At 35.6% G+C, this 23,644-nt stretch overlaps 1 protein-coding gene across 8 annotated transcripts in view; it reads left to right on the forward strand.

Moving 5' to 3' along the window:
• IKZF2 (IKAROS family zinc finger 2) overlaps nucleotides 1-23,644 on the forward strand; it is a 163,780-nt gene that overhangs the window by 130,137 nt on the left and 9,999 nt on the right. For all 8 annotated transcript variants that reach the window (XM_047085767.1, XM_047085764.1, XM_047085771.1 and 5 more), the window contains 2 exons: nucleotides 11,008-11,145; nucleotides 19,292-19,435. In XM_047085767.1, the coding sequence (XP_046941723.1) occupies nucleotides 11,008-11,145; nucleotides 19,292-19,435 (282 nt within the window). The remainder of the gene's footprint in view (nucleotides 1-11,007; nucleotides 11,146-19,291; nucleotides 19,436-23,644) is intronic.

Consider the following 23,644-nt stretch of genomic DNA (forward strand, 5'->3'; position numbering starts at 1 on the left):
GTCCCTAAACCTCCTATAGCCATTGGAAGTATAATACAGGGATATTATGAGCAAAGGTTATGTCAGTAAATTTAAGTGGATGAAATAAATTCCTTGAAATATAAAATTTATCCATGCTCACTCAAAAAGAAATACTTATGAATAGCCTTGTATTTATTCCAGGAATTGAAACTATGGGTAAAAACCTTCCCACAAAGAAAACTCCAGATTACTTCACCTGGAAATTCTGTCAAACATTCAAGGAAGAAGTAATTTAAGGAAACATTAGGGCACAAATTCTTCCAGAAAATAGAAGGGGGAAAAATGCTTCCAAACAAATTATTAGTTCAGCGTTACCCTGACACCAAAACCAAAGACAGTGCAATAAAAGAAAACTATATAGTCATATCCCTCATGAACAAAAGATAACCTATCACCACCAACTGGAGTGTATGCCAGGAATTCAAAGTTGATTTAGCAGTGGAAAAATATCAGTGTAATTCCCCATATTAATGACAACAAAAAAGACAAGAAAACATATAATCATCTTCACAGATGCAGAAAAAGCATTTGACATAACAGTATTTATTCATGAGAAAAAATTCTCAGCAAGAGAACACAAAGAAATTCCTCAACATGGTAAAAAGCTATTTTTGAAAAACTTTGAGCTAACATCATACTACTAATGAATGAAAGTTCACCTTTTAGGAACAAGGCAAGAATGTCTGTTCTCTCTACTTCTATTCAGCGTTGTGCTGGGAATCTTGTTAATGTAGTATGGCAACAGAAAGAAGTAAAGATACACAAATTGCATGGGAATAAGTAAACCTGTGTTTAGTTTTAGATGATATAATCACCTATACAGAAGAAAAACAAGGAACTCATCCCCCCAAAATTAAAACTAATGAGGGATTTCATTAAGATTGCAAGAAGCAACATAAATATAAGGTAATCAAATTTATTTCTATATGCTAGCAATGGAAAATTGGAAACTGAAATTTAGAAAGCCATGTCATTTACTATAGCATCCAAAATAAATAAAATTCATAAATTATGAAATATTTAGAGATAAATTTATGTAATTTTATGTAAGAAAAAGAAAATTGCTGAGGGAAACAAAAGATCTAAAGAAATGGAAAGATGTAGTATGATCATGGTTTAAATGATTCAATACTGTTAAAATATTAATTCTCCTGAAATTAAGACTAACAGTTTAATACAATCCCAATCAATATCCCAGCAGGCTTTTTTGTAGAATTTGACAAACTGATTCCAAAATTTGTTTGGAAATGCAGAAGATCTAAAACAGCCAAAATAATTTTGAAAAAGCAAAGGTGTGTGACTTACACTACCTGATTTGAATACTATATTATAAGTATCTGTTCTTTTGGTTTATGGATAGACATAGGGATGAATGAAATAGAACAGAGAATCAAAAAATATACTCCCAATATATGATCAATTGATTTTTAACAAAGATATTAAGATAATTTAAGGAGCAAAAGGTAATATTTTCTATAAATGGAGGTAAAACATTTGGATATCCGTATTTTAAAAAGAATAGCGGGGCACCTGGGTGGCTCAGTTGGTTAAGGACTGACAGCACGGAGCCTGCTTGGGATTCTTGCTCTCTCCCCACCTCTCTTTTCTGCTCCTCCTCTGTACTTTGTCTATCTCAAAATAAATACTAAGAAAGAAAAAAAAAAAAAAAGAATGGCATAGGCTTTACCTTGCATATATATGCAGATTAAGTTGAAATGAGTCACAGACCTAAATGTAAGAGTTAAAATGCAACTTCTAGAAGAAAACAGAAGAGCAAATTATTGTGATATTTGGTTAGTGAAAGATCTTTTGGATAAAAAAAAAAATAGGGGCTCCTGGGTAGCTCAGTCAGTTGAATATCTGAATTTTAATTTTGGCTCAGGTTATGATCTCATGGTCTTAAGATCAAGCCCAGCATTGAGCTCTGGATGAGCATGGAGCCCACTTAGGATTCTCTCTCTCCCTCTCCCTCTGCCCCTCCCCTGCTTGTTCGTTCTCTCTCTCTCTCTCTCTCTCTCTCTCTCTCTCTCAGAATATTTAAAAACTAAAGCATAAAATAAAATATTGATAAATTGTACTTCATCAAAATCAAAAAAACTTTTCATAAGAAACTCCAATAAAAGGCAAGCCACATATTCAGAGAAAATATCTGCAAAGCATATACAATATCTAATAAAAGACTTGTACCCTGAATATGTCAACAACTCTTACAACTCGATAATAAAAACACAATAAAAAAAAGTGGCAGAAGATTTGAACAGATACTTTAAAGAAAATGTGTCAGTGGCAAACCAAAGAAAATATATGAGTGTCAGATAGGCACATGAAAAGATCAGTCTTGTGAGACAACAGAACAACACAAATTAAAGGCACCATAAAATATCACTACTTACCTATTAGAATGGGTACAATGAAAAACTAACAATACTGTGTAGGCATGGATGTTAGAGCAGTTATTAACTAATATGTTTGTAGTGGAAAATGCAGTGATACAGCCATTTTTGGAAAACATATGAATGGTTTCTTATAAAGCCAATCAGATACCTACCATATGACCCAGCAATCCCTCTTGTAGGTATTTAACCAGGAGAAATGAAAACATTAATCTGCGCAAAGACTTGCTTGCAAATGTTTGTAGAAGCTTTATTCCTAATAGCCATAAACTAGACACAGCCCAAAATAGTGAATGGATAAACAAACTGTGGTACATTCACACAAGGAAATAAACTACCGATACATGCAGTAGCATGGGTGAATCTCAGAATCATTATGCTGAATGGAAGAAACCATACACAAAAGACTACATACAGCATGAATCAGTTTTATATGAAGTCTGAAAAAAGGCAAAACTGTAGTGACAGAAGCAGATCAATGATTGCCAAGGGATTTGGTGCTAAGGAGGAAGATGAAATTTTTGGAGTGACAGACATGTTTTATAGTTTAATTGTGCTGGTTACACAACTGTATATACTTCCAAACTCCTTGAACTGTATAAAGTGGGTGGATTTTATTTTGTGTAAATTATACCTCAGTAAAGGTGATTTTTAAGAATAAAAATCTACATGTATTATAACTCAGAATTCAGGAGTAACATGTCTTTATTTGTGAAGAAGATGGTTGCTTAGAAGAGCCAGTGAAAAACTGTTACCATGAGATTGAGCCCTGCTTCATCAAGTCAGGAAAGTGAGAACTCTAAAACAACTGCTTTCTGTCCACCTGCCTCTTTGTCTTTTCTCCAGTTGTTTCAAAGTTATAGCTGGGGGAAAAAGAAGATGACTTAATGGCTTTAGCTGTGTTCTGACAACATATTCCTTTTGTCACTTAATGTCATGCTGTGGAAATTGGGAAAGATAGACTCCCACAGTCAACACCCTGGCAAACCATTTGTCTTTTATTAGTGGAGATGATTAATTTCTATGTTGCTTTTTCTAATGTGAAATAACATCATGTAGTCCTCTTGAAAGACAGCAGCACAATTTGCAATTTAGGAGAAATGGATCAATAGAACTTTTTCCTCTTGAATTTTAGAATTCAGACACACAGGTTTATTTGAAGGAGAATTGATGTAAAGTTTACTTTAAACTGTATAATTGTCCTCAAAATATGGAATCAACATACAGGAGTAAATTTTGATACCAAAATACTTCTTTTTTGGCATTAATACCAGTAACAAAATGATGCCTCATCCAAGGGTTTTCAGATTTTAATTCCAAAATTTCTTAGAAAGCAAAGTTAATTGCAACTCCTTTGATAATACAGTTAAGATCATTATAGTAACGTTAAAAAAATATTCTTCACCTTAAAAAGAAATTTTAACTCAACTCCAAACTTAAAGAACATGATGATTTATGATTTTCTATAAAACCACTGTTTTCCAACTTCAGTATGAAAGCAGTTACTTAGGAAGTTTGTTAAACATGCAGACCTTCAGGTGGCACCCCCAGAAATTCTAGACCCAGCATGGTGCCCAAGAATCTGCATTTTAACAAACACACCAGGGAATTCTAACATGGGTAGCCTCTGGTTCATTTTGAGATCCATTGCAAATGGTTAAGCTAAAATATCTTTGAAAATAGGTAGGGGAGGGGCCGCCTGGGTGGCTCAGTTGGTTGGGCATCTGACTTCGGCTCGGGTCATGATCTCACAGTTCACGGGTTCGAGCCCCACATCGGGCTCTGTGCTGACAGCTGGGAGCCTGGAGTCTGCTTTGTATTCTGTGTCCCTCGCTTTCTGCCCCTCCCCCACTCATCCTGTGTCTCTGTCTCTGTCTCTCTCTTAAAAATAAACATTAAAAAAATTTTTTTAAAAAGAAAATAGGGGATTTTGTGTTAGAATACTTAAATAAGTAACAGTAGAAAAGAGGAGATATGCAATTTTACGTTTCCACAAATTCCCTGTTTTACTAATGTGTGATTACTTTTTTGATGGCTAAGCTTTCCTAATATATATCATGCCTTTTTTGTTGTTGTTGTTAGAGAATTACAGTACATCTTTACAGAGCCATACTATACCAACAATAAAAGTGATATTGTATATTGCTGTTTAAACATGATGAAATGAAAAGCAACATGTCTCACTCCTTAAAACTCCACGAAAATCACAGTAGACATTTATAGAAATTTAAACTCATAAGATCAAAGACAATGAGAAAGGACAGAATAGCAGCCAAGAGGAAGATGGAAAGCAGATAGAGGAAGAGGTGGTAAGAGGAAGACCAGACTAAAACCTTTAGTGATTATAGAGGGGATTAAGGGATGAGTAGCAAGGTAACTGGCACCATAGAATCCTGAAAAGTGGAAGAAAACAGGACTACTGAAGTCAGGGATGGAACTGTGGAGTAAATAGAAAGGAATTTAAAAATCCGTGTACAAAATTGTTAGACCATAGAGTTACTCTCATCCAGTACAGCCAGCCAGCTAATCCTCTTCCTCCCCTTTACAGAAAAATAAATGTTTATTTCTTGGAGAAGTTGAATTGGAAATGTTCAGGCTTAGGGGCTCCTGAACAAGGAAAGGGTAAGGGAAAAAAACAAAGGATTAATGCAAAAAACCACAGTTGAACATTTAGATTTGTGGCCCCATTTCTTGCCTTTCCAAATGCGGACAGCCAGCTTCTATCACCCTTGGGATTAGAAATTGGAGGCGTCTTCTCTAAGGAAATTGAAAGAGAAGACATGGGAGTCTAACAATAAAGAGGTTACACTGTAATAGTTCATAAACCTCACCTATGGTTCCTGAACTTCCAGTTAGCTTTTTAGTGCCTCACTATTTAATATGAAAGAACAATATATATTCAGGCACCATTAATGTAAGAAAGTCCTCCAATACAGAGATCAACATAAAAAGAAAAAAGCTCAGAGAAAACAGACAATATAAAGAGGGAAGAAAATTTAAAGAGAGAAAATGCTCAGAGAGAGAAGTTATTGTGCCCAGGAAAAAACAGAAGAATTCTATTGTTTTTTAAAAAAGAGTAAGAAAACAGGAAAGAGCTCTTAGAAATTAAAATGCATGATAGCTAGAAAACATTTAGCAGAAAGAATCAAAGAAAAAGATGAGAAATTTTTTTTTTGTCAAAAGGGTAAAGTCAAAATATTTGACATGGGGGGAAAGGGGAACGAATTTAAAGAATCAGTCCAGAAGTTCTAACATCAAACTAATAAACTCCAAAAAGAGCACAATAAAGTAGATTTTTATTAGATGAGGGGTAGGGGAGTCTGTGTATCTCAGTAAATGCCCTTTAGTACTATTTGATTTCTTCAAGTATGAGCATATACAATGATAGTAAAGTGAGAAATATTAAATAAGAAAAGGACTAAGAATGCTAAGCAAACTAATTCAACATTATCATAATTCTATATACTCTAAGAAAAATCTGTTACCTCACTTCAGCAACTATTATTTCATAACATAGAGAAATGTTTAAGACATATTCATTAAAATAAGCAGAGTATAAATATAATGTATAGTGACATGATTTCCTAACAAAATGTGTCTTTGCATGTACAAGAAGAAATGCAAGAAAATGATAAAAATGTTAAAGATAGCTATCTCCAAATTGTATAATTACAAATATTTTTGGTGAATTTTCATATTTTCTATACAGATGCACTGCTTTGAAAGTTGGAAATTTAAGGAAAGCCAGTGAGAAAAAAAACATTTAAAGTGTTAAGAAATGATGTTACTAATGAAAACCCCATGTATTCTTGCTGTGAACAAATCACCATACTAAACTTGTTGCAGGTTACAAAAACATATGACACTGCTCCAGTTTCTCAAGAAGGTCACAGTCTAACATGGGAGAGATCAAAATGAATGTATATATAAATAACCGCAAATACATGATAAAATGTTTCCTAGGTATGAGGGCCAATACAGTTATGATTCTTTAGTGGGAAAGATCACTTTTAGATGGAATGTGGTTTAAGGAGGTTGGGAATAGAAGGATGAATAGGATTTCAAGAGGGCCAAATTGTATGAAGCCATTCCAGAAAGAACTAAGACTCAAGTGTAAAAGCTCCAGGTGATTTTGGATGGATCGTGGGGTAGAAGATGGGATGTATGACTTAGGGTCAGTTAGTATAGGGTACTGAATGCCAGGTAAAGGGATTTGGAATATTTGGAATTATTCAATAGAAGTTAAGAGTCAGTAAATGTTGTTAAGGAGAGGACTAAAATAATTATGCAAGAAAACAGCTGGTTTGAAGTCTATTGTGCCAGCCCAGGCTAGTGATAATGAAGAATGGAACTTGCATATTGGTTGTGGGAATGAGAAAGAAGGATAAACTTGAGAAACATCAAAGGAGTTGAGTATATAGAACTTAGCAATTACTGGGATGTGGGAAAAGAGGTAGGAGGTAACAAAAGGGGCTGTCTTGTTGTGAGTCTGGATTATTAAAACAGTGGTAACAGCGGCACAAAAGAACAGTCAGAATAAAGAAGTCATTTTGTGGAGGGGTACCTGGGTGGCTCAGTCTTTTAAGCGTCTGACTTCAGCTGAGGTCATGATCTCCCGGTTCACGAGTTCGAGCCCCGCATCAGGCTGTGTGCTGACATCTAGGAGCCTGCTTGGGATTCTCTGTCGCCCCCTCTCTCTGCCCCTCCCCTGATCACACTCTGTCTCTCTCTCTCAAAAATAAATAAACATTAAAAAAAAAGTAATTTTGTGGAGGAAGATAATTTTGAATTTGCTGAATTTTAGATTTCAGAGGAATATACATGAGGCAATACTCAAAAGGCATTTGATAGTATGAGGTTGAAGGGCAGTTACTCAGCAAATATATATTGAGTGTCTTCTATGTTTAATAACCACCACAAGCACTATCAATTCAAGCACTGAGTAAAACACCATCTCTGCCTTTAGGACAAAGTTCATTTTTTGGACTAGGGAGATGAATAGATATCGTATGGATAATTAGAATGCAATTATCCTAAGTAATGCATCAACAGAGTATGGACAGAGTGCTGTGATTGCACAGAAAAGAAAACTCCATCTTTTGGTTCACCAACATCATTCTAAAATGGTTTAAATGACCAGTAGCTACTTACAAACAAGGGAAATTATTCCAAGCACAGTTTGGACATTTCATTGAAATGAGGGAACAGAGGGAACAGAGGGAGACTGTTAATTTTAGTGAGAATAAAATATGAAGTTACATATCTATTTGCCAGGTAGGAAGAGTCATTGAGAAGCCAGTGAGGGGAAACACAAAATCTAATCCCAGAGGCTCAAATAGGAGATTCAAGACACATGAAAGTTTGATAGTGGCCAAGAAATTAGGAAGATTTAGAATCAAAGTCCACTGGCTTTAGTGATTCAGAGGCTACTGATGACTTTATAAAAATGTTTTAGTAATATCAGAATGGAAGTGTTTGAGATGGTGAGAATGTATTAATATTTATCAAAATAAATGTAAAATACTGGTCTTCTATGAATGTATATGTTTTACATACTAACTCATGGTTTATAAGCATACAGATGAACTAACTCATCATAGAGGGAGTAAATGTAAACAATATTTCTGTGAACTTGATTTTTAAGAAATACCAAAGGAGTGACAGGAGAGAAGTGGTCTTCAGGGGCTAGTAGAGCCATTAGGTCTGGCAAGGATTGTTGATGATGTTTGAAAATAATTTTCAAAAAAGTAGTAAGGACATGATCTAGACTTTGAAGGGGCTGAGTACATGAGAACAAACACGAGGACGACAGCAGTTCCTGGAAATTCTCAAACACTGCCTCTCCTCGACCCTGCTCCACCACCCCCATTATCTGATTCACTTTTCCTTTTCCTTCAGTTATCAGCCAAAGTGTTCCTACCTCAGGCAGACCTTCCTATCCAACTTTATCCAACTAAATTTGGCTCCCCACATTATGCTAGCACACCGTTCTGCTCCATTGAATCTACCACAATTTGTAAGATATTGCTTATATATTTGTTAAATGTCTGTATTCCTCACCAGACTACCAGTTGCATGAGGATGATAGGCACCAAGAGAGTGTTCTCCACTTTACATTGCAGCGTCATCACAGTGTTTGTACATGATAGGCTTTTTTCCAATACGTATTAGATGAGAGACAGAGGGACAAGATGGAGCATTCCCAGAGTACATGTCTTAGAGATAAAACAGAGGATATCAAAGTCCAACATATGTTGCCCAGTATGTGGATTGCTATAGTAGAGCACGGATCAAGATTTAGGGAAATTGAGGTTATACTTCTAGAACAGTTTGCTCAACTTGGGATGAAGAGGAAAGAGCAATTTTTTTAAATTTTTTAATGTTTATTTATTTTTGAGAGAGAGAGAGAGCATGAGCAGGGGAGGGGCAGAGAGAGAGGGAGACAGAATCTGAACCAGGCTCCAGGCTCTGAGCTGTCAGCACAGAGCCCGACGTGGGGCTTGAACTCACAAACAATGAGATCATGACTTGAGCTGAAGTTGGATGCTTAGCCAACTGTGCCACCCAGGTGCCCCAAGAGCGATGTTTTAAAGTAGATGTCAAAATGGGAGAAGCTGACGTAAAGGAGAATATAGGATAGACTTCAAAAATGAGGCTAGTAAAAAAAATGAGTTTCAAAAACAGTAAAAAGTATACGGTCTTTTCTTCCTTGTCAGGTGAGTTAAAAGTTCCTAAAGGATTGTGAGCCAAGGGGAGTGTAGGGAACTATGTTTAAATTAAGTTGAGAGGTCTCAGGTTTGCTTATATAAATAAGGGGAAGAAAGCATAGTAGGTTGATATGTTCATAGTAAAACATAGTATCCTAGGACACAATGCAATAGGAGTGCCAAAGGGTAAGACAGAGATGAGGAAACTAGTTTACAGTGAGCTACAGGTAGACTTGTTCAGTGCAAATTCACCTGTTTCTAGAGAAACAGCAATAAGAAACCGCCAAATTAAGTAACCGTAATAGCAAACAAAAGCTTTTTGTAGTATGTAGTCCTGTATCTTAAAATGCAATTATGTATAAATATATTATTTACATGAATGTTTTTGACTAAAAGTATTTTCTTATAATTTTTAATGCTTTCACACAGCGATAAAGATTTTTCACAATATAGAGATACCTTGGTTCAATGTATAGAAATCCTTGGTTCTGAAAAATAGAAGTTAGTTTGCCTCATATTTTTAGAAATGACTAATCCTGCCTTGGATAGCTTTTATTTAACACCATTTTGAAAAATTATGACCATGAAATAAGTGACTTTATGTGTACCTCAAATACAATTTAAAAAATTGTGTGTGTGTGTGTGTGTTTTTTAGTATAGTGAAATTTCTATGCAGCTATGAACACCTTGCCTTGTTACAGTATTTCAGTTCCTCTTGTGACCAGCGTCATAGCATGGGTTTGTAAGGTGACTGGAGTTAGAGATACTATCTTTGACTATGAAAAAGAGTGGTCTGTTTGTCCTTTGGGCAAAACAAAGTGATTCCTATGTCAGATGAGGGCCACTGACCTGATTCATACTGTGCTTTACTGATGAGGGCTTTGGCACAGACCAGCTGGTGTTTTATGTTTTTTCCTATATTCGTTCAAAACCAAGAATTAATGTGCTCTCTGATATCCTTGTGACTTGACATACATTAAAACATATCTCTTTCCATAAATGTGTTTTCCTTCATCAGAGTTTTTTTTGTTTTGTTTTTTTGTTTTTTAATGTGAGCATTGAAGTATTTTACCAGGTATATTGACATACGGCTCTCTGGTTACTAAGAAAATTCATTTCCTGAATGTGAAATGCATTAGAAAATGCTGCTATCATTGTATAACTAAATATGTTGGGACTTCAGTGGTTACTGTTAATAATTCTGACTCAAAGCACCTAGTAGGTTAGTTCTTGGTAACCTAAGAACAGGGCTGATGTGGGAGAATACACTTCTCCTCTGCAAAGTTTTGCATGTATGAATAGTTATTACCAAGGTGGAAAGAAAAGAGAAACTCTCTGCTTTTATCTTTACTTTTTCTCATCACTTGAATTCTTTTTAGTCTCCTTGGTGCCCATGAATAATCTTTTCACTAAACGATGACATTCAAGTTATTGCATTTTATTTTCTTCAGTAAAAATTTTCTGTCTTTATCCTCCCCCTGCAAAAAAAAATTAAAAAAAAAAATTCTTACCATGTATCTAGGACACTCGTGATTTGTCTTTTGAATGAGTCAAAGCTGAGAGAATTGTGTAAGGGCAAATGTTAGTGTTACGAGTCAGATAATTTGAAGACTGATCATCAGCCCCTCATGATCTAGGATACAGTCAGAGCATGAATTTGATTCAGTATTTCCCCTATCTCCAAAGGTACGATCTACCTTATCTTCTTGCTCGCTTTTAGTCTTGTTAGAAATTTATTAGCTTTTCTCGCCTAAATCAGAGTGTGGAGGAGGAAGAGATTTGAGTCTGAAAGGCATATAAATGCTTCCTCCACACTATCAAAAGTCAGATATTAATTTTGCTTTGGATGAGACTGCTGGCACGCTAACCTCGCATTCTCTTTGCAGTGGGTAAACCTCACAAGTGCAACTACTGTGGACGAAGCTACAAGCAGCGCAGTTCACTGGAGGAGCACAAGGAACGCTGCCACAACTATCTCCAGAATGTCAGCATGGAGGCTGCTGGGCAGGTCATGAGTCACCATGGTGGGTAGAAATGGCATTCACCATTTTCATTCCCCCTCACTACTTCTGTAGTTCTTTATGGGTTAAACAGTTCCTCTACCCTTAAGCATGAAGACGAAATCTTACTCTTTTTTTCAAACAATTTTAGATCACGTTAACTTTGCATGGGATTATCTTCTTAAGCACTTGAAATGAGTTGAGCTTTGGGACCCTTGGCAAACAACCTATAGTGAGTTTTTAGGATACTCCCAAAGTATTTCTGATAACATGTGTTTGAATTAACATAATGGCAGCCGACCTTGAGTACACCAAAGGAAGAGAGCATTTACTCTTTCTCTTTCATTGGCTGTGCCAAGTAGTTAGAAATGGTTCTATGTAAGTCTGTAGGGTTCCTAAAAGAGTTGGTTGGTTGTGTATTTTCATTTCTCTTGGTAACTGATCAGTGATATAATTGATCTTTCTCTAATCAGTTTTGTGATTTATCTTGGGAATTACTCATTTTGCTTCCTACTAGTATAGGGAGCGATCTAGATTAAAATTAGGCACCCACTTCCCTCCACAAAAATCAGAACCCAAGCAAAACATCCTCATCTCCATAATATACAATAGCAGGTAGGAAGGTAGTTTCTAAGGTTTATCAATTAATAACTCTGTGTTACTGAAAAATTAATGTTTGTATATCAGCCTTACAAAGGAAAGTTATGAATTTCAATTCTTTAGATTTGGGGCGTCTGTTTTGTCCTAATTATATTTTTATGCTGATTAATTTTATCCTTCATATAAGTACATACGAAAGTCTTATTGTTGCACTTCTATCTTTTATTTTAAAAGATTTAGTCAATATCAAATAGTATAATTGGGGAATGCTGTAGTCATTCTTAAAATGTAAATGTCTATTTAGCAACTTATATACAGCTTAAGGATTATTTGTGGGGTTTTTTTGTGTTATTTTATGTAGTACATACTGTGGAACTGTGTTTATTGGACAGCAAGTGATTATTTGTTGTTGAATTGATAATTTAAAATATTTACTTTGTTACCCTGAATAATTGAAGCATTTCTTCTTGAGGGTAGTTTATATAATCTAAAGAATTATATAATTCTATTTATTGAGAATGAGTACATTTATTTTTATATTATCATTATTAACAGTTTTAAAAACCTGTCTGTGCTTTATGTCTTAGTAAATTTGATAGTGCAAGCTTGCATCACCTGGGCTTATGAGGGTAGCATGGGGTCCAGAGCATGGAACTTAAAATGCTAAATCTCAGAGTCCAGTAAGCCTGGCCTGGCTGTGTGGCATCTGTGTGCATCACATGTATGGTATGAGAATTAAGTGGGACTGGATGTGAAATAAACCATTCTTTTCACTATTAGATTTCAGGGCATTAAATATTAAGAAATATTAAATGTTCCGTACCCTAGAAAGTTATGTTACTTATCAGCATTAATAGGCATTTGAAGTTTCGTTTGCCTACTTGAGCACACTGTTTCTGTTTAAGTTGTTTTTAGAGGTGGTTTGAGGCAGGGTTAACTGATGGAGGCTTGAGGGCATGCCGAAACTTAAGATACCTTGTGGTACTAATTTTTCCATATAATGTTCTCTCATTGCAATTTTGACATTGGATTGGGTTAATTATATTAATTTATTTTTCATTGAATTATTTATGAAACTCTGTTGCACACACATCTGAATTAGAAACAGAGTCTCGTCTAAAACACGTTATGTTGTTATGGGAAGGTAAAGTGTACATAAATAGTCAACATTTAACTATGCGTTGGCAAATTAACCAGTTATAGAATAAGCGCTGACAAAAAAATTTAAGCAGGTGTATTTGAGGAGGGGAGGAGACATTTAAACAGCTATAGCTTCAACCTCCATTTCTCAGATTGCTTAGCCCTCAACGGTGAAAAGCCTTCTATAGGTTGCTGTAAAACTGGAACTGAATGGGGAAAGTGGGAAAGACACTCAGGTACTGGGTAGAGCAGGGGGCAAAGTGTATGGTGAGGGTGGGAGAAGGACATAGGTTTAGATATCATTTATAGGCCCAAATACTAGTTTTTCCACCATGTTGGATATAGTTTTAAACATTAAGGTTATATTAATACCATTTCATACTGTACTTCTAGGTATGTTGTAGTAATAATTTGAGATTATCCTTAATCTCCTTTTCCTTTTGTTAATATTCTTAATACAGAATTGAGTGTATGGGGTAGGAACTGACCAAAAGAGAAAAAAAAAAACAAACAAACATGGACAGAATATTCTCAGAGTTCATCATTAACCTTGTCTCATATACATAGCTTGGCATGTGTCTCCTTTGAAAGAAAGCCATGGTGAAATTCATATTTATCCCCATCCCTCTCCTACTATCCTGCTTGTCTATTTTTTTTATCTTATTTTTAGTGGTAGGGGTTGCCATTACCATCATTGTGGCTGCCATTAATTCTTTGAAATTCATTATTATTCTTTTGTTTTGGTTCATATCTGACATAGTTATGTCTCCTAGCCACTCATTCCTAAAACACGTTCTTCCCATGTTGGCTCTTCCAGGGAGGGACATGTCTGAAGTCAAAGAGGCACTCTTTCACTTCATTCAGGAAACATTTATTGAAGGCTTGCTATGTGCCTATTTTTATGAAACATTCTGGGGATATAAAGATACCTGGATGCAATTTCTTTCTTACATTTATAGTCTGATAGGAAATATGTACTTTTTTTTTTTATTTAAAAAATTTTTTTTTCAACGTTTATTTATTTTTGGGACAGAGAGAGACAGAGCATGAACGGGGGAGGGGCAGAGAGAGAGAGGGAGACACAGAATCAGAAACAGGCTCCAGGCTCTGAGCCATCAGCCCAGAGCCTGACGCGGGGCTCGAACTCCCGGACCGTGAGATCGTGACCTGGCTGAAGTCGGACGCTTAACCGACTGCGCCACCCAGGCGCCCCAGGAAATATGTACTTTTAAAAAAAGATAAATAAAATGAAATAAATGCTCTAATAAAGACATATACATACTTCTGTAGGAGCACAAATGCAGAGCTGACCTAACTCTGTCTAGAGAAAACAAAGAAATCTTATGTGCAGTGTTTGATTTGTACATCAGGTTGAGAAAAATCACACAAATTAGATTCACAGAGAATGTACGTTCCAGGCAGAGCACTTGCCATAGGCTAACACTTGGAAGTATAAAAGAACATTCGCAGGTTCCCGGACATTGAACATAGTTGCAGTTAAAGAAGTGATAGGAAATAAGTCTAACATAATTGGTTGCAATGCAAAAATGGAGCCTTTTATGCTAATACAATGTTTGAATTCCACTGGAGTAATCTGATTTTTCTCTTGTAAAGAAAAATGTCACCAGTGTAGAATATAGGAGAGATGACTGACTGAGGGACAAGGAGAGACTGGAATTAAGAATGCCAAGGAAAAGATGAGAAGACAGGAGCAGGAGAAGAGAACTGGATGAAACACTAGAGACATGTTTTGGAGATAGAATAAGAAGTTTTTGACTTTGAGGGAAAAGGAGAAAATTCATGACTTGTAGTTTTGGAAATAAAGATAATAATAATTAATTTTATGGCAGATTATCTTTTTTGAAAATTATCTTTATGCTCATTTCTCAAGGCTCTTTAGCTTGAAGAAAAAGCTTTAAAAAGTGAAGTATGTAATTAGCTTTTTTCCCCCTTGCCAGGAGACAAAAATGAAAGCATGAACCAAAAGATAGCTAGCTTTAAAGCAAGGACATATATTATTAAGTTTATGCTTTGAATTATTTGAGAAAGGGAAGTTCTTCATTACAAGTCTGGGAACATAATTGAGAACCTGTAAACTCTAGTAAGTTCCTTCAACTTGTTTCCATCCGGTAACATTATTTCCTCCATAAAGTCATTCAGTAAAAAAACCTTGAATATTGTATTTGTCTTATATCATAAAAGGTACTAGAGACACAAATAAAATGCAATCTGTACCCTATGGTTACTTACCAACTACTGTTAGAAATAGACCAGTAAACCAACACAATAGTCTGATAAGCTTTACAGGGGCATGTAGGATAGATGTCTAAACCAGACAAGGTGTCCAAGAGAAATTTCTGGGGCAAGTTTTGTTTGAGTGAAGATTTGAAAGACAACACAGCCATCCATGAAAGGAGTCTTTTGTGCAGAGAGAACAACATGTGTGAAGATATAGAAGCCTAAAAGATCATGGAGAGTTAAGGACCAACAAGTAACTGTATAATTAGAGCCCAGTTTGTACGGGCAAAAGAAATTGGAAGGTGATAGGCCAGAGAAATAGTCTGTGAACAGAATATCAAAGACTTATTGTGCTAAGCAAAGAATTTTGTATTTTATCCTAAAAAATATTATTGTATTCACATTTTATTTCTAGAGATATAGGAGATAAAAGAGTCAAGAGAGAAGCAAGTAGACCATTGCAACAATCTCCTGATTGGTCAAGTAGGGCTTAGTAGCCTGGCATAAACAGTTAGAAATTGAGAGCAACTACACATGTAAAATCTAAAATACACAGTACACCCATGTATGTATATTAGGAGGAGGTGAGAGAAGGGAAAGGAGACTGAGTGAAAGGAAGAAATCTAGTATTTGTCATAGGTATTTAGCATGGATGATCAGGTAGATAATGGTGCTGTCTAAGTAGATGGAAATTGGAAAAATAGGAGAAAGTATGGGGTGAGAAATGGAGATTTCGGCTTTTGAACACATTACCTTTTAGGCACTTGTGAGAGACTGCCAAGTGAAACTGTCTAGGAGGAAGTTGAATATATAGATCTCAAATTCTCAAGAGAAGTCTGGGTAGGAAATAAAGATTTGGGAGTCATCATTATAGAGGTTGTAACCTGAAGTAATATGTTTTCTAAAGTTATATGGGTAACTATAGAGTGAGACATCTAGAAAGCCAAGAAAACACCAGGAGGAAAAAAAGAAAAAAAAAAAAAAAAAGAGCCATGAAGATAACTAGGAGCAGAGAATGGAAAATGGAAAGAGTGATTTCAAAGCAAGCCAGTACCGTCAGATGTTATCAAGAAAATAAGATAAACTGATTTTTTTTTTTAATTTGGCAACATGGAGAAAGTCTGTGACAATATAGATGACATCCATTATTTTTCCCTGCCCTACAAAACTTCCTTCTTCTTTTGATAACCAAACTTCCATTTTCCTTTAGAGAACTGTCCTCCTATTATATGAAAAGACTATAAGTGTAGCTTCCCTGCCCTTTCCTGGCCAGGGGGTGGACATGTGATCTAATCTAGACTGTCTTTTTGGATTTTGAATTTGAGTGGATTGTTTGGTAAACATGGCTATGTTGGGAACACTCTTAGATGCTTCTGTCTTTAAGATTTATAAATGTGATGAGATAATGAAATAATGCAATTACAAACATATTTTCCTCTTGGCTATAACTTCGAAAATAAGGTCAAGGAAATATCTGGTTATGAAGTTTGCTCTAACAAGTAAGATTAGCTTATTGGTATTTTCTTAGCCTAGATAAATCTCTCACTATGTGACTGATGCATTATTGAGTTAACTTAAGAACTTGTTTTCTGTTTCAAGCCCAAACATTGCACCCAGACCCATGAAAGAAAAAAAAAAAAATTCAGATTAGTTATGTAATTGAGAAAATGTATCAGATCTTTTCCCAATGGCAGACCTTAAAAATATGTCAAACTTGTTTATTAAAAGTCAACAGTCTAATTATCTCAACAACAAAAAAATAGTATAGTGTACTGGCTAAGGGCCCAGGCTCTAGAGCCAGGCCACCTAGGTTCAACTCACATATTCCGTATGAACTAGACATAAACAGCAAGGAGTCTCTGGGTTTTTGTTTCCCCATCTGCAAAATGGAGATGGGACTGATCTCAAGGGGGTTATTGAAAAGATTAAATAATTTAATGCAGTCTTAAAACAGTACTTAGCACATAGTATATATCAGTTACTATTATTATTGCTGATATGGTAGAAATAGGTTCAATATTTGATATGTGGAGGGCTGATGTTAAATAGAAGTAAGACCAGAGCTCTGACAAAGTCATTGTTTTCAGTTCACATGAGCTTCATTGAACTTGGGACAAATCATCTGAATTGAGGTGGATGTGGTGTGGGACAGTTCGCACACCCAGGTTTCGTTCTGAGTGTTAAATGTGTGCAAATATGAAAATTCAAGGTTAGACTTAGAGCAAAACTGCCAAGTTTTAGACTACTCATTTCAAAACTAATTATTATATTCAATTTGGGGGCAAACCCTGTTAACCAGTTTTGCTGTTTTTTTAACAAAATTTACAACAACAAACCTTTTTTTTTTTCTTTCCTTCTTTCATTTTGGATCCCAGTTTGTGACATATTTTCATCTTCAGTCCATACATAGCCTGTTTTTTAGCTTGACAGTTATGTTAAATAATGTAGTAATTGCCTATGAATCCACCTCCCAAAACAAAAATTAAGACTTTGACAATAATCTGTATCTAATTAATGGTTCCAACCACATCCATTCTCGACTGCCGTTCCATCCTCCTGGCCACCCTTGTTTGAATTTTTTGGTCAGCCTTTCTTTGCTTTCCTTTTAAGTATTTGCTTTTACTTTAGTTATTGGCTAAAGAGAACATAATGTTTCGTGTAACATCTTGGGATATAATTTTTTTCCACTTGGTAACATCATGGATTATATCAGTATAGAAAATGACCTGAGTATTTCCTTCTTCCTGAATCTCATAATCTCCTTTTACATTAACATCCAGTAATTGCAGAATCTCTTGCCAATCGTAGCCATATCTTATAAGGTTGAAGATTAAATTCTTCTGGTCTATCCACTAGAATATACTAGGTTAACCCAAAATTTAGATTGGATATAGATTTCTTTAAACATGTCCAAATTAGGAAAAGATTTTTCTGTTGCCATTTTTCATTTCTTCAAAATCAGCAACCTGTATTGGTTATTAAGTAGGTCACCTGAATGGTTCACTGGATTTTCTTAACTTTCATCTCTTGCTTTCTCATTTTACTTTAATGCCTGGTCTTATAAATGAGAATGTATTGTTTCACACAGTAGAACTCTCCTTTACAAATGAAAGGAGCAGAATAAATCATTTTACAGTGTATGCTGAACAAGTAAACATATTCTAAAATAGGAATCCTGTAGGCTCCCAAACGGCCCTGGCATAGGTACAATTAGAGAAAGTAACAATAATCAAGAATAAGTTATGGTCTTTCCTGTGAACTCTGGCTTCAATCATTGATCTCATCTGTCTCAGATGTTACTCTATCCTTAAACATCCTTTGACAGTATTTCTATGCAAAAACTTTTGTTAAATCCTTTTTCTATACTATGAATGTCAATATGTAATGTCAATATCTGTGAACTACTCTATTAGCCCCTAGCAACTTAGACAAATGTGATGCAGAGGGAGCAGCTTTGGAGAGTTTATGTCAAATGAGTTAGAGCAGTTTAGTGAGCAAATATGCCAATTTGGAAATGGAATGTTTTATCCTGCTGAAGAGCTCTTTTTAAAATAAATTGGAGTCATAAAGCTGCCACAGTTTACTGTGTATAGACATGTTCAGAATTGAAACTCCTTCATGAAGGCTGCTTTGTGCAGGTATTTATCTACTACCAGTAGGGCTAATAGCTCACTTGTCTCATCAATAGAAAATCTGCTGCAGGAAAATACATGGGTGAAAAAAAAAAACCTGGTTAAATATCGTGCTGTTATTCTGTGTGTCTGTTTAAGCTTTCCTGCAAAACAAGTTGACTTACTTAATTTGTTTTAGAAAAATAAACTCCAAAAGCCTTGAGAATAGTGCAGTCTTAAAGTGGTATTGATTTTAATCAATGTTAAAAACACTTTCAGAGGAGTAAGATGAGAAACAAGATGAACATGTTTGCCACCAATAGTGGCCAACAGTTTGTCATTGATTTGAGAACGACTCGAATAAAAACAAATCCCCTCTGTGTGTGTGTGTGTGTGTGTATGTATGTGTGTGTGTAAAATTAAAGAGTGTACTTTAACACTAAAGGTTATTCTTTCTACTTTTATCCAAGCATACTAGCTTATGTTTATCTAACACATATTGAGATGGCAAATCCAGCTTTGTATCTTTTTAAAATGTTGAAGAAATTATCAGATTGCATTTTTTGTATGGTTTTACATAGTACCTCCTATGGAAGATTGTAAGGAACAAGAGCCTATTATGGACAACAATATTTCTCTGGTGCCTTTTGAGAGACCTGCTGTCATAGAGAAGCTCACAGGGAATATGGGAAAACGTAAAAGCTCCACTCCACAAAAGTTTGTGGGTAAGCATTACAAATGATTTTACTTCAAAGGTGGTTTTAATGAGAAGTATGTTCCCATGTATTAGAACTACAGATGGTATATTTCAGTTCAAGAGATAAATACCCATCTCTTTTGTCCATTCTTCATTTCTGCTTTATGCTGTTCCATGTGTACCTCCCTCCCTCTCTTTCTTTCTTTCTTTCTTTCTTTCTTTCTTTCCTTTTTCTTTCTCTCTCTCTCTCTCTCTCTCTCTCTCTCTCACACACACACACACACACACACACACACACACACACACACCTTTAGATATATGGGCCTAGGAAATTAAAGAAAGACTGATAGAAGTTGCTACCTCAAAACTAAATTATAAAGTACACTAGTATGTAAAAATGTCCATTTATTTACAAAATAAAAATACTTAAGGAGAATGGTGTCATCTGTTAGCCAGTTTTGTGATGTTTTCCAATTTGCACTAGTTCTACGTCTTTAAACTGTTTTCTTTACATGAGATTAATGCTTTTACTATTTTATCTAGAATTAAGAGAAATATTTTCCCCCAAAATGCTGCACTAGAAAAATAATGCAGCAACCTACATTCAAGATCTTGCATATTTGGATCTTTCATATTTGGATCTTTGTTTTCATCTGGCCTATGGTTTTGAAACAAAAAGATTAAATATAATGTATTTAGACTTTTCTTTTTCATTTCCAAGCCCTTAGATGGAAAAAACATCTAAGTTTTTTAAGAATGTATAAAAGATAGTGGGGTGCCTGGGTAGCTCCATTGGTTTTAAGCCTCTGACTCTTGTTTTCAGCTCAGGTCAGGATCTCAGAATTCATGGGATTGAGCCCTGTGTAGGGCTCTGTGCTGACAGTATGGAGCCTGTTTACAATTCTCTCCCTCTCTCTCTGCCCCTCCCTTGCTCGCATTCTCTCTCTCCCTCTCTCTCTCAAAATAAATAAAATTTAAAAAAGAATACATAAAAATAGTGATTCTATATAAATAATTGCCATTAATTATATATGTAATATATCTATTCTTATAGATTTTATTACTATAAAGGGTAAAAATTAGAAAAATATTCAAATAGATTCTCATATTCTATTGTCAAAGAGTATTGTGGAACATCCTGATATGGGTTGAGTGATGACTGGTAGAAAATCTTTGGTTATTTCAGGGAGGGAAGGCTAATAAAATTCTTTTACTCCAATAATCAATCACTTAGAGAAGATATCCTTTCAATCTGAAATCGCAGAAGTAACAAATCACCAAAATATCATTTTAAGACAAGCTGGAGAGATTTATTGACAGAGCTCTTTGAAAAAAAGACTAGAGAACGGCCCTAAGGGATCACAGTTGATACTGATATAGTATCAAGAATACTGCAAGAATACTCAAAGGCTTGCCTTGGGCCCTAACTTTTCTTCCAGTCTTTCTTCCTTTATATAAATGTTTTTTTTTTTTATGTCTTCTCAATCTATTTAGTTTTGTTCTTTGTAACATTTTCAGTGTTTACTATGACTTAGAGATGCTATTCTCAATTTGATTTGATTATATCCTTAGAAAAGGGGGACACATTTTTCCTAATTACATCTTGATTTTAAAATAATAACATTAGATTCTTATTAAGAATTTAATGGTATTTTTTTCTTTATTTGGATTATCCTTTCGAGTAGTATATAAAAAGCAATCACACATTGTCTCTGTGATGGTTTTTGAAATGAAAATGTCATCACTCCACACTCACTATAAATTCCTTTTTACCATGCCCCTCAGTTAAATACTATTCTTTGACCTTTTCAAGCCCTACAGACCAATGATCCCTGAACTTTCTATCTTTTTGTGTTCTCCTCTCTTTTTATTATCAGCTTAGATTCCATGGTTAATCATGTTTATTACTCTGTTGCCAATATTCTTGACTCTCTTACTTTGTTGTCTTTCTATTACCTTCTCCTAGTGAAACCCCACTAGGAAACCCCACTCTATTGAAAGCAGAGAAGCATCTGTCCCATATCTACAGGGCTGCTAGTACTTTTGGAGAAAATCCCACAGCCTTACAAATTGGTCACTATGAATCAGTGAATAAGTGATCTCAAATATCAGTTGTTCCATCCACATTGTAGCAGTCCTACTTTGATCCCATCCCTGCGTAGTCCTCTCTCCTGCTGAACCCTATAGCCATTTCAACATTTATTCTCCACAAACATGGTATCTCACTTCTTGATGGTATTCTAGCTCAATTTGCAGGGAATAAAGTCATTTGAAATGATATCAATATAATATTACTAATTTTATAAGGATTAAGTGCATTTATAGGAATATTTTCTTTTTTTCCTCCTTGTTTCAATGAAAGAAGTATCCCTCTTTTTAATTAAGGTTAATTCCTCTTCTTGTGCCCTGGAATTCTTCTGTCACAGCCTCCCCCCCCCCAACCCAATACATTACATTTTACTATTCCTTTTTCTCACTTGTATTTTCAGTCTTTCCCCTCTATTGGCATTTTCCTTTTAGTATTTAATATGATAAACTCTCATCATTAAAAAAAAAAATTCCCTCAAAACCAAATCTCCTTCCTGCTACTACCTACTTTCTCCTCTTCAAAAAATGGAGTGGTTGAAAGAGTTCTCTGTGCTTGCTTTCCATAATTTCTTTCTTTCTACTCATTCCCTAGTCTATGCAACCTGGTTTTCTTCCCCATGAAATGATTCTTATCAACGTCACCAGCTTCCATAGTGTCAAGTGCAGTGGACCCTTTTTAGACTATCTTATATCAGTCAGAACATTTGCCACTCCTGAATAATTAATTGCTTTTGAAACACTTCTTTTCTTGGTATCCATGACATTGATCTTTTGCATTTCTTCTAGCTTCTCTGCTCCTTCTCAGTCTTCATTATGAATCTACCCTTAACAGCTATGCAGATGGGGCAAAAGTACTAATGAAGGCCTCCATTCATATGCCTAAATATTTTAATATTTTAAATTAAGCTGAAAATTATTTTTTTAAGTTTATTTATTTTGAGGGGGGGAAGGGAAGGGACAGAGAGAGAGAGAGAATCCCAAGCAGGCTCCGTGCTGACAGAGCAGAGCCTGATGCAGGGCTTGAAATCACAAACCACAAGATCATGACCTGAGCTGAAACCAAGAGTCAGATGTTTAACCACCTGAGAGACCCAGATGCCCCTAAGCTGAAAAACTATTGTTCTACCTTCCTAACTTGGAAGACTGAGTTCAAATAAATATAGAATGCTTAGATCCTTTAGAGTTCCACACCAGACCTTGACAGCATGAGCAGAACCACTGCCTGACCTGGAGCCAGCCCTCTCTCTTAGACCCACTTCTGTTTCTTTCCAGTACCAAAAGGGGCCTCATGCATATGCATGTGGACACCTCAGCCTGCACATTCAGCTTCTTTTCACATTGCACCCCACACACAGCACATAAAGAGTAGTGTATTAGCCTCTCCGCAGGCCTAAGTGTGTGCATACCAGGAAGATAGACCATATGAAGAGGACTATGCTAACCTTTAGTGCAAACTCAGTGCCATTTGGGAAAGGAATTCTTCAGTCTTGGGTATCCAGGGTATGGTCTAGGGAGTAATCTCCAGATAGGCATATTCCTTTGGCTCTACACATTCCTCATTCCATGAGGAGCAAGGGACTCTGTAAACATGGGGCCCAGTGCAGGAATCCAACTTGCCTTGGTCTGTGGGCAGGCATAAAAATCTTGGTGTTCTCCCAGGTTCTATTTTTGACCTTCTCATCTTCACACTTTACCAATGCTTGGGTTATACCTTTTATTCTCTTGGCTTCAGAAGTTACTTTCTATCAACTGATGACTTATGTATCTACATCTCAAGCCCAGATCTCTCTTCTAAATTTGAGACTCTACTCAGCAGTTACTGGACCACGACTATTACTCATAGTTTTCCGAAATTGAATTCATCATCTTTTCTATCTGCTATCCACTAAGTTTCCCAGATAAGAAACGGGCTCCATGCTTAAGTTCTTTCTTTTTTTCATTCTAAGTCTAGATAATCACCAAGCCCTAGAAACTATATTTTCTAAATTTCTGTCCATTTCATTGGGTTTTCTCCATTTCCACTACCACTATACTAATTCAGGCCACCAAATCTTTATAGCAATAACCTCCTAAACCATCTTTATAAATAAATATCTAGTCAAGTCACTTTCCCATTTAACCCTATTAATCTGTATTGCTCTCAGCATGA

The sequence above is a fragment of the Lynx rufus genome, unplaced genomic scaffold (genome assembly GCF_022079265.1).
Source record: "Lynx rufus isolate CCGP_SWC_20201006 ecotype Redwood Valley unplaced genomic scaffold, mLynRuf1.p SCAF_2, whole genome shotgun sequence".
Taxonomy (NCBI): Eukaryota; Metazoa; Chordata; class Mammalia; order Carnivora; family Felidae; genus Lynx; species Lynx rufus.